This window comes from Dendropsophus ebraccatus, chromosome 8 (genome assembly GCF_027789765.1).
Source record: "Dendropsophus ebraccatus isolate aDenEbr1 chromosome 8, aDenEbr1.pat, whole genome shotgun sequence".
Lineage (NCBI taxonomy): Eukaryota > Metazoa > Chordata > Amphibia > Anura > Hylidae > Dendropsophus > Dendropsophus ebraccatus.
In genome coordinates, this window is record NC_091461.1 from 35,635,227 (window position 1) to 35,647,386 (window position 12,160).

The following is a 12,160-nucleotide window of genomic DNA, read 5'->3' on the forward strand; positions in this document are numbered from 1 at the left end:
CTCACAGTGCTTGATGGTGAAAACCATTAACATGAGTACTTAAGCTATGATGCATACACTGTATGCATGGCTGCGCACTTTACTATGCCCAGGAAATGTATTGTACAGTAAAGAATGTATGAATGCAACGCTGTACAGAAGCAGGGAGTCTGGCCATAGACAAAAGTTTCTGCTTCACTACGTACTGTGCTGCACGACGGAAACTGAAGCACACAGCTAATAAGGTTGGTGGCTGCTATCCCTGTATTTCATATAACCATCCAACTGAATATGAATGAACCACAAGTGTTACTTAAGGCATCCTGTTAACTATCAACAGAAAGATGGAAAAGGAGACAGGACCTCAAGATGGAAGACTATGTCTGCTGTTAGCAAGTTTTTGACCAAAGGTCTTGCAAGTTAATATAAAAAGTAGACTTCTGCCTACTATTTAGTACCACTTTAGGAACAGTATGCCTCCATAGACTTATAGTCTAAAGACTTCTAGAGTACAACCAAAACATTCTAAAAAATCTCTCACCTGACATCCACATGGATCTTAAACTTCTTCTGTGATGCATGAGTACAGGCAGACGGCTCGGTGTGTACATTGAGGGAAAAGTGGCCTCTCTCAGATTTGTCAGGAAGCACTTTGTAATGTGTGTGTGACTGCAAACAGAAGACTCCCATATTAGAAAGTTAAATAATGACAAACCTTATTATATATTAGTCGAAGTCTATGACCAACTGCTTATAATGGACTACTATTATTTGCATCAATGGTTTTACAGTATATGTAAATGCTGTACTTTCGCCTAGTGTTTGATAATATCTCATTACATACTCATAGTACTGTATATACTCACCAGCATTTATCTATGGTGAAAATTATTATTATTTAGGGATTAACTGTTTAACAAAATTTTTGTCTTTCCTGACTGATTTCTATTATGCTTTGACAACCTGAATAGTGAAGCCTACTGTGCTCTTCTGTCCAATAAAACAAAATCTTTACAGACCCATTATGGGTCAATGGAATCAATGGAGACTCATTTACTGTATATCTGGTACAAAGCCATGGAGCCATTGATGCCAGATTTTTATTTCTTATTAGAGTTGTGTCGATGGATTTAGTCAGATTGACCTGGATTAAGCTGAGATTTTTTTTCCCACCACTGGGTGCTCTAAAGCCTATACATGAGTACATGAACTTCTATGTAGGATTTAATCGGATTGTCTTATTATTTTAGCCAACGTCAATTAGGCCTATCTGAATGTGATAGGGAAGCTATGTTCTCTTCAGATACTATGTCTGTTATAAACAGATGTTATGATGCTAGTATGAACTTAAAACCTATGGTTGATGTTAAAAACTTTATCTTTCAGGTCAGAAAAATAATCTGTTTAACCTGTAAGTAGACAAAGCCGTTGCCTGTAGCATGGACAGTGTATTCTCCTGGGATTTCTGGAAGGTCGACCATTTGTACGAGGAGACTGTTGCTTTTGTGTACATGAACGGTCTTTTCAAAGCCGGACTTTGACTTTATTGTCACCGTTGAATCTCCCTTCTTGGATTTGGTGGCTCTGGCATACTTAGCCAAAGCTTGGAGACCCACAGTTGTATCCTATAGGACAGATAAGGATGAGTTATTAGGAGTTAAACTGATAACTGAGACATATAACTTGCAATACCTATACTGTATAGTAAATTGCTCCCCTGACCAGTGAGGACAAGGGTTGCAAGAACATTAATAAGTTTGACTTAATGACTGGAAAAAAAAGGACAAGTGTTTCAAAAATTGCATAAATCAATAGTACAAGTGAATTTAATAATCTTTGTTATATATCTTATTTATAAATGCCTTTTTCTCCACTGATTCTCCTTCTTCCTGCACTGATTATACAATCTCAATTCACTACTAAAATCCATCTTGAAAAAACATTGAAATATTATTTCATGTAAGGCAGATAGTCCAACCCCGCCAGCATACCGCCAGAGACAGTCACTGGGTTATGCCGGCATGTCTTACCTGCTGCTGTTTCACATATGGTCTAAAGAGTCAGAGTGTTCATGCTGTGTCTTTCAATAGAGATGAGCAAATCTCAAGAACATTCGGGTTCGACCAAACCTAAACCTTCTGCGTTTAATAACCAGTGGCTAAAGAAGTTGGATGCAGCCCTATGGAGTCCTTGAAAATATGGATACACGTTGTATCCATGTTTCCCAGGCAGCCCTAGGGCTGCATCCAACTTCTTTAGCCATCAGTAATTAAACGCAGAATGTTCAGGTTTGGACGAACCCGAATGTGTTTGATGTTCGCTCATCTCTATCTGTCAATTAAAAGGCCTGTGTGTACCCAGGTCTGTTTCCTAGTCAAATACCACAGGTCCCTTCCTATTAAAGGCTGATGCTCCCACTTCAAACTTGCCGAAGCAATAAGGCTCCTAAGTGTCCCAAACAAAAAGTGTTTCTTACATGCAAATTCCTTAAAGTGTTTGACCCAAGCCAACTGTGTCCTTGCCTGTTCCTATGTACCAGATCCTTTCCTACCTGATTGACTGTGAACTAGTGCTACCCATGTAGACCTGTTCACCTGTTTCCCACCATGCTGATTTGCTGCCCACCCATGACCTCAGTCAGTACCTGGACTTCATGTTACTTTGGATCTTTGCAAAGGTCTCTCTTGGCCTACTGGACAAAACACCACTACATTGGAACAAATCCCAGACTAAGTGCTCGGCAGTGAACATCATCCTTAAAGGGAGAAAACCAGGGTTCTACTATGCAGTGGTTATATGCAAATTAAAATGTTATTGTAATACAGACATGTGAAAACAGACATGAGGTACACTTGAGCTATAATATGTAGTTGCAAGTTTTTTAGGAAAGAGATGCAACCTGGGAAGATTGAAAGCCTCCATTTGGATTTTGCTGGCTCGCCATCCAACGGATAATATCTGCACTTTCTTCTAGATGTTTGGCGATTGTGGCCTCGTCGGATAGTAAGGCAAGAAGGATATAGGATTCTGTCTGAATCTCATTCTGGTCATTTGTTTCCCAGTGCTTTAATCCCTCTGTTTAGGAAATATAATTGAAGAAAATGTTCTTAAAGAAATTCTCTGATACCATGCCATACAATTGAAGATGACTGAAATAAACTCAAAATGTAGCAATGACTTCAAGACATGTAGAGTTGGCACCGCTATTGACGCTATACAGAGAACCTTATGGAGAAGGACATATGCACAATCAGATGTATCAGCCAATACAATAAGCAGCTGAATCAGATACACCACCCATTTCTCCAACACAAGAGTGTGACTGGCAATATTCATTGGCATGCTCCCCATTCTTCAATATGAAATAAAGCCATTCTACATTTACAAACTTCCTTTAAGCTGGGTTCACACAGCGTTTTTCCTATCCTTTCAACGTATCCATTTTTAATTGGTTACTTTAAACAGATAGAAAAACGTAGTCAACACTATTTTTGTGTACGTTAAAAATACGGATCCGTTTTGATCTGTTTTCTTTATTCATGGAAGTCAATGGAAAAAATGGATCCAAACGGATGGCACACAATTGCACCTACTTTTGCATCTGTTTTTTTCCATAAAACCTAAATATTAAACGGATAGGAAAAACGCTGTGTGAACCTAGTCTTAGGCCTCATGAACAGGGCCATGTGCGATTTTTACCTTCAGATTTACTGCTCTATCTAAAACAGAATTTTCTCTACAAGTAGTAAAAACTGAATTCAACACAAAATACCCATGGGATGTATGTGGGAGACACGAGACAAAGATTCTAAGTAGGAGTCTATACTAGGTATACTCGGGGTATGTACTACATATACTTTAAAACCACTGTGACATAACCACACAAAGAATAATTTAGGTATAATCAAAATACAATTTTGAACAAGGGCAACCAAAACAATACGGGCAGCACAGAAAGACATACCTAAAGTGCACACCTCCCCAGGTTCAGAGATAACCAAAAATAGTCCAAAAAAGCGTCTGAGAGAAAAAAAAAGTCCAAGAAAACAAAGTCTGCCAATTGGCCGAATCAGCTTTTATTCACACCATGTGACATGTGATACCTGTCAAGCATAAACTTCGCGTTTTTGCTTTAAATAGGTTCACACCATAAAAGTCTTATGGTTTGAATAAAGGCTGTTGATTAAGGGTGGTCTAGTGATTTTGCTGACTATGGAACCCTTGCCACCCATCCACACATCCAGGCCCTCACCACCTCCTGCCACCTCCAAACATTTACAAAATCTGCTCTTTCCTCAACCATGAGTTAACAAAACTGCTTGTACATGACCTTATTCTCTCCTGCTTGGACTACTGCAACATCCCCCTCTTTGGCCTTCCATCTAACACTCTTGCTCCCCTCCTATCCATTCTAACTCTGCTGCACGACTAATCCACCTCTCCGCTCGCTCTTTCGCTAACCCCAATCTCAATTAAACCCTCCATTGGCTCCCCATTGCCCTCACACAACTGCTTCCAAGATTTCTCCTGAACCTTCCTCTACACTCTGGAAATCATTCCTCTGACACCTTGCTTTCGAACGCCATCACAACCTTAAAAAGAAACTTAAAGACCCATCTCTTCACACCAGGTACAACCTACAATTAACCCTGGTGCCACCTCACTGCACGGTGACCACCTGCTCCCCTTTACTACTATCTCCTAACCTTGTATAATGTAGGCCCTTGCAGGCCCTGTCCTGATGAAGTTATTCATTTCATGCAATAGTATTTTCTCACTTACTGTCTCACAGTTCATTGTATAAACTTCACATAGTGTGATTTATCTAGAAGCTTCACCTTTCCTCACAGCGCTCTCCTCCAGTTTCTTCAGCATCTGATCTCTCAGCTCCTTGTCTTCTGATAAGGAGAAGGCATAGGCCAGCAGAGCCTGGGTGTACGCGGATTTAACACTGTCCACTGATTTCCTCAGACAGCTCAGGGCGTCTTCCACAACACTTGCCTAAATGTGATATAAACATAACAGCTAATTTACAAACATGATTGTTATAGGATTTATAGGAAGAAGCATACAAATGGAGGGTGGAGGGGAAAAATAACATAAAGTAAGCTCCCTGTACTGAAATATATTGTTTATACCTATTCCCATGTCTTTATTTGATGATGGATGTGTCAGATTTTTGCAAAAGTTTAAGAGGGGACTGGGAGACGACCTACACATATCTACAACCACACATATCTACCTTACTCCTGGTACTTAGGGGGTATTATATTGTGTGGGGACATTTAGAGGCCAAATACTGCCCTCTAAATGTTATTAGCAGGGTACTCCCTGTAGTATATGAGCACGTTCCCTAATATACATTCTGCTTGCATGTAATGGGCGGGCTGGGGGAGCTTGGGGGGGATGTGGCAAGTCGGGGAGGAGGCGTGGCCTCCTCCTGCACCTCATTTATTATGATTTACACCTGCTCACAGGCGTAAATCATAATCCAAATCTACACCTGCTGGAAGCAGGTGTAGATTTAGTACGCCGGGCGCAGGTTCGGGCACTCGGCTGGCCAGATTCACTAAGAGGCGTGTGCTTCTTAATGAATACTGCCGGGGGAAAGGGGGCGCGGCCTAATATAAGACCAGCGTACTTGTACGCCGGTCTTCATAAATCCCCTCCCATAGCTTTCATGTAAAATAAAAATTTTCCATCCATCCTTCAAATTGTTTTTGGTTTTCCAGTATATGGTATAGGAAAAATAAAGAATGTCATTAAAAAGTAAGTGTCCCCCCCTAAAAACGCCTTTATGCTGCTGAAAGAAAATGAAAAAGTATTGCTCTTAAAGTTTTTATCCTGTACTTTGTCTTCTAAAACCTTTGCAGTGGCAACTGACTAAATTGTCCCTGGACTTACTAAGAAGCAGCGTGATGTAAAAAAATTACTTACATTGTATGCTTTCGGATGCTCCAGGAGAGAGATTATAACGTATGCAGTACTGGATACATCATCTACCTGAGAAAACAAAAAAACAAGTTTTAACATTTATGGTTTACTTAATTTAATATTTCTTTTTTTTGCCACAAGATTACCAATGAATACAATAGACATACTGTGCATTTATGATGACAGAATAACCTGCCCCTTATTAAAGGGGTAGTTCCCCCCAAAATGTTTGCTTTCAAATCAACTGGTGCCAGAAAGTGCCAGAGATTCTATGGGAATTTGCTATTGCTCTGGACAGTTCCTGTCACGGACAGAGGTGTCAGCAGAGAGCACTGTGTCAGACTGGAAAGAATGCATCACTTCCTGCAGGACATACAGCAGCTAATAAGTACTGGAAGACTTGATCTTTTTTAATAGAAGTAAATTTGACCACCACAGGGCAAGAGCTGCCAGTGTAAAAAAAAAAGTTGGTATCTGTTTTTAAAAATAGCTTTTGACATGTCATCAGTCAAAAGTTATTGATTACAGTGGGTCTCACTGTTAAGACCTGATGCGATCAAGAGCTATAGCTGGGGAAAAAGCATGACAGCAGCTCTATTTACTTGCTGGCTGTAACTCCTGATGGGCTAATCTCAAGGCCTGTGGCAAAATTAGAGAGTGGCATAAATTATATCATTAGCTGATGAGTAAGTTTTTTCTTGTTCATCGGCTGATCGCTGGCCATTTTTACCAGGGCGGCGATTGGGAACAGACATTCCTACAGTGACAACGTGACCTGTGTAAGAAGCCTTTAGTCTGTGGGAGGTGTATATGGGCTTCTTCACTGTCTTTGCAGGAACATAGATTGACATTTCTTCTAGCAATGTATATTCGGGATGAGCGAAGTTTGCAAAAATTCACTTTGTTAACGGAGAGTATTTTTTTGCAAGCTTTCTTTTTAAGATGGTGGCACAATAAACTCTTGGTTGACGGCTGTCGCACATCTAAATGACTGTATAAAAATTGTATGCTCACCAGTATGTGCTTCCCTGGTGTCCTCCTCTATGTCTCTAGTGTCTCCAGCCCACTCAGCTAATTACTGTCTGAGATGGGACAGCGCTTCGGCCAGTGACTAACTGAGCGGGCTGTCACTCTCCACACAAAAGCCACAGCCTGTTTAGCCTATCACCGGCCATGGTGCACTTGAGTGACACCCTGTTCAGCCAATCACTGACTGACAGAGATGGGACAGCGCCATGGCCAGTAATTGGCTGACTGGGCTGTTACACTTGTGTCTCGTGTGACAGCCCGCTCAACCAGTCACTGGCCGCAGCGCTGTCCCTCAATCAGTGATTGGCTGAGCGGGAGACCAGAGAGCGAGGGCACTGGAGGAGTGCATATTGGTAAGTATTGATGTTCGTTTAGTTTCAGTTCACAAGTTCACAAATTTTACGCCAAAAATTTGCAAACCTTGAGAACCGAACTTTGGAAAACTTCACTCATCTCTTATGTGATCACTTTTCATTCACCTCTACTGCATTATTAAAGTGATGTCCACTAGAACTGAAGCAGCCATCTGGTTGTTGTTGAGTCTGCAGCCATCGTACAGATTCCTGAATCTCCTTGTCATCTATGTAGATCCAGTGTTGTGCGCTGACAAAAGCCTTGACTACAAATGCCGTGATCCTACAAAAGTTCATAATACATTTGCCATTAAATGCATCCTGGTCCAAAATGTATGAAAATGTCACTATATATAGTACATATATATCCTGTATAAGAGGTAACACAAATCCACACCTTTCACCATCTGAAGTATAAAAATGGTAAAAGTGTTATCCAGTTAAGTAAAATCCATCTTCAATAATCCCGCCTCTTGGAGACTAACAATCTTCTCTATACTTATTACCTTAAGAGTTTCCTTCCCGAGTTCTAAATCTTCTGCATTCTGCTCAAGACACAGAAAACTGAGACTAGCTGTTCTCTCTGTCCCCGCTCTGAACTCCCTCTCCCCTCTCCCTTTGGAGATGCTCATGTAAACAGCGTCCCTGGCCAGCTTTCTCTGTATTCTGTGATGCCGGGGGGGGGGAGGTCACCAGCAACTTGACCGTAGAGTGGGTGTCCAGCATCACAGAGTGCAGTAACAGTCGGCCAGGAGCGCCGTTTGCATAAACATCTCTGAAGGGAGGGGGGACAGCTCAAATATAGATTTCTTTTCTTCTAGTTATTGCCAATGATCAACAGAGATAATTCAGTTATACATTGTAGGAGAGAATTCACTACTATCTACTATTACTAGAAGGTTTGCTGATTATATATTCTTACACATACCATAAATTAGAGCTGCCACTAAAAAAGCCGTAGGCGCCGTCTTCAGCTCTGAATGTCAGTTGTCTCTGGTAAGCTGAAGAGATTGCAGAGTAATTTAGGTTATTCTAATGTGTACATTATTGCACAGGAGTAGTCTAAAGGCATTATTTTTACAAGCAGCTCTTATATGAGATACTGTTATATAACACAGGTTTAGGCACAACTAACTACTACTACTATCTATTTAAACTGCATCCACTGCATCTCTAGTTACAGCAGCTAGCACGGGGTGGGGTGGGGGCACTGTATACATACACCACCATATGAATCCCATCAGTAATGTGTAGGAGGACATGAGACAAACCTAAGCATCTGTAGGTGGACAATAGAGGTGGCGATAATAATACTGTTATATTTTAATACATCTGACAACTATGCATGTTACGATATATAATATTTTATTGTTTTTACATGTTATATATGTATAATGGGAAAGGGAGGGTGATTTAAACTTTTATTAGGGAAGGGATTTGGCATAGTTTAAAGAGGATGTACCATCAGGTACATCCTCTTAAATTTAACTCGCCATCATGGGGAAGCAGGTGCCGCAGTCCGTTTTTCGAACCGTGGCCTGGTTCCCTTGTAAGGCACAGTTCTATCCAGGGGTACCAGGCTGGTGCTCAAGCACAGGAGGCCGGCCAGCCCGCCCCCGGTGGGTGGGAGTTCCCTCCCCTCTATGACGCGGCTCCATTGATTCTAACGGAGCCGCGTCATAGAGGGGAGGGAATTCCCTCCCACTGGGGGCGGGCCGGCCCGTATCCAGTGCTTGAGCACCGGCCCGGTACCCTTGGATAGAACGGCGCCATACACGGGAACTGGGCCGCGGCACCAGCTTCCCCATGAGGGCGCTGTTCTATCGGTGGGTTAAATTCAAGAGGATGTACCTGGTGGTGCATCCTCTTTAAAAAACAAAACAAAACATTTTTACATTTTTTATTTTACACTTTTTTAAGTCTCCCTAGGGAACTATTACATGCAATCATTAGATTGCTGACATTGGTCAATGCTATGCCATTGCAAAGCATTGATCAGGGTAATCTGTGATCTTCTCATGGAGTCTGATAGACTCAGACTCTATGAGAAGACCAGGAATCCAACTGCACTGGGGTCAGCTGTATACCTCCGACAGTCATGGAAATCAAACGGGACCCCCGCAGTCACACTCACCTAAACTCTTAAATTGTGCCACAGAGGTGCAGCGTACTGTATAAGGCATTAATGACGGGTGGCAGCGCGATTCATGCCGCCTTTCATTAATGTCGAGGAGCTGGCCGTTTTTACCCTCTATGAAGGTAGCTCAGCTTCGTCTAGATTCATCAGTTTCGTCTAAACTGCTTTTAACACTTAGGCTATATTCACACTACGTAAGTTCCGCAGAAATCACGGCCATTGTAACAATGGCTGAAGGTTGTGCTGCCTTCTGAGGAATCCTGGCTGGAGTGTATTCACATAGTATACACTCTGGCTGGGATCCCTAGCGGCACCACGAGAAACTGACATGTCAGTTTTCTGCGGCCGCTATTGATTGAATAGCGGCCGCAGAAAACCCTGTCAGTGCACACAGTAGAGACAGCGGCTCCGGCCGCACACTCCATTGTGTGCAGTGTGGAGTTCTGATGCTGGCGCACACTGATGCACACACATCAGAACTCAGTGTTGCTAAGGATCATGTGGCCGGTACTGAAGTACCGGCCGGGATGTTCTTTTCTGAGACCGGCTGTTCTGTGACGCGGCCGGGTCACAGAACGGCCGGTCTCTTACTACATGTGAACATAGCCTTATCCTGTACCCAACTCCTTTAAGATCAATAGTCATCTTAGAGGGTCACTTAGAGGGTCTAAGACTACCAAAGCAAGGGAGTTGATGAGAGTTAATGGCTTATAGAAGTATACTGTTGGGTCCCAGGTGTATACATACATACATCTTGAAGGAACAAACACTTTAGTAAGTATAAGTGGTCTTCTTATCAGTAAAATCCCACTACAGCCTAACATACACTCACCTTCCACCAAGAATTCAATAGCCTCAGCTTTTTTTTCGGGTTTCAGTTCGTGTATGCTCTCCAGATAGTCCAGGGTGTAAACATATCTGGCAAACTTTGCTGAGTTCTGTTCTCCACATCCATCAGGTAAATGGAAAAGATCGTCCAAGTTAGCAGCAATATTGGCCATGAGATCACCTGGTGAAATGTTATACATAATTTACACACAGTATATCAGAATATACCATAGTATTAAATCTACCCATAAGATACTCACCCAGAACGATTATGTGCGCACGTTCAGAGCCTTCTACTAGTCTCTCTGGGAGCTTCAAGTTAATATGAAGGTCTTCTTTATTTTCTGGCAGGTGGCATGATGGATAGTATAAAAAATATGTCAGAGATAAAATTCATATATTTTTACAGTAATAGGAATGATAAAAGTAAGAACTGTAATCTTAAGGGAAATCTGTCAGCTCTATATCATGCTTACTACTGCAGACATGGGAGACAAGAATTAATTTTCTCTTAGCTGGCAGCTGCTTGCAAAGTAAAAAAATCAGGCTTTTTTTCTAGATGCCAGGCTGAGCTGTAGCATGCATACCTGCTCCCTCCCCCACACCTCTTTGCCCTGCATGATTGATGTACAAAGTGTGGCTTTCAGCAATGAGACTTGTACATTCATCATAAAGGGCAGAAAGGAGTGGAGGAGGGAGGAGGCATGCATGCTACAGATCCATGCGGCCTATATAACTCTTAAACTTAGAAGAAAAGCCTGATTTTATAACTTTGCAAACAGACAGGTATCATTTGTTTTATCTCTTTATCAGCTATCTGCCCATGCCTGCAGCTCGGATATAAAATGGATAAATTCCCTTTAATTGAATGTACCTCAGTTGGGGACCCTTTGTTGTAAGAGGTTACAGTCAAGAACCCATTAACCCAATGGATGGCGTCATCAGAGGGAGATTTTTTATGATAGTAAATGCTGAAGCACTTGGACTTCTGGGTGTAAATGACTGAATCAATCTCACTTTGTTATCTATGGTTTTACATTTGTTAGTTAGGGTATATATGCTTTTGTTTAATACTGTTCCCTGCCTCATAAAGATGTAGCAGAGTTAGCAGTTGTCATCATACTATGTTAACTAGATTTAACACATCAAGGGATATCTGGCAATTGAAAAAGTTTTAATATGTTCCTGCCCTTATATAAAACCTTATAAACATCTTATCATCCTTACCTCTCTGTTCTCTCCCGATGTCCTCCTGTGATGTCTCTTGGTCCCTGCCCCCCAACCACAGCCACTGCCATTGCCAAGATTAACTTGTCCCTGCAGTAACAGCCCTCTCAGCCAATCACTATCAGCAGCACTGTCCTGTCTCAGTCAGTGATTGGCTAAGTGGGCTGTGACTGCTGAGACAAATTCAGCCTGAAAGTGGCAGTGGTTGCAGTCAGCGGGGGACCCAGAGATGCTGCAGGAGTCCAGAGAGGTAAGTATAAGATGTTTGCTATGTTTTATACAAGTGAAGCAGCATAAAAGAGTATTTAAGAGCTGGATATCCCCTTTAACACTGCTACATCTGTAGTCAGAATGATTACTGTATAATCATCAGCCTTTAAAGACCCCTGTACACAAGCCAATAATTATGCTCATAATCAAAAAATGGAACAACCCTTCTTTACCTGGTAAGTGTAAAAGGAACGTCTGGGCCTCCTCCTCTTCATATCCCCTTGCCTGTCAGGAAAGACAACAGTTCATTACTGAAGTCACTGGAAGTCACTGCAATTTATAAATTATTTGGGGGTATTTATCATGGGTACTAGCTATGACTATGAATAATTTCTGTATAGGGGGCTATTTCATTACATTGTATTAAACCCTGTTGATTTCTCCCTGGAATCTGTAAACCATA

The 12,160-nt window shown here is 41.8% G+C and overlaps 1 protein-coding gene across 1 annotated transcript in view; it reads right to left on the reverse strand.

Annotated features, from left to right (window-relative positions):
• LOC138799250 (alpha-2-macroglobulin-like) overlaps positions 1 to 12,160 on the reverse strand; it is a 45,139-nt gene that overhangs the window by 6,695 nt on the left and 26,284 nt on the right. The window contains exons 22-31 of the mRNA XM_069980167.1: positions 11,931 to 11,982; positions 10,521 to 10,604; positions 10,265 to 10,441; positions 8,224 to 8,296; positions 7,422 to 7,578; positions 5,917 to 5,982; positions 4,818 to 4,980; positions 2,879 to 3,054; positions 1,389 to 1,604; positions 521 to 648 (exon numbers count right to left, since the gene is read on the reverse strand). Of these exons, the coding sequence (XP_069836268.1) occupies positions 521 to 648; positions 1,389 to 1,604; positions 2,879 to 3,054; positions 4,818 to 4,980; positions 5,917 to 5,982; positions 7,422 to 7,578; positions 8,224 to 8,296; positions 10,265 to 10,441; positions 10,521 to 10,604; positions 11,931 to 11,982 (1,292 nt within the window). The remainder of the gene's footprint in view (positions 1 to 520; positions 649 to 1,388; positions 1,605 to 2,878; positions 3,055 to 4,817; positions 4,981 to 5,916; positions 5,983 to 7,421; positions 7,579 to 8,223; positions 8,297 to 10,264; positions 10,442 to 10,520; positions 10,605 to 11,930; positions 11,983 to 12,160) is intronic.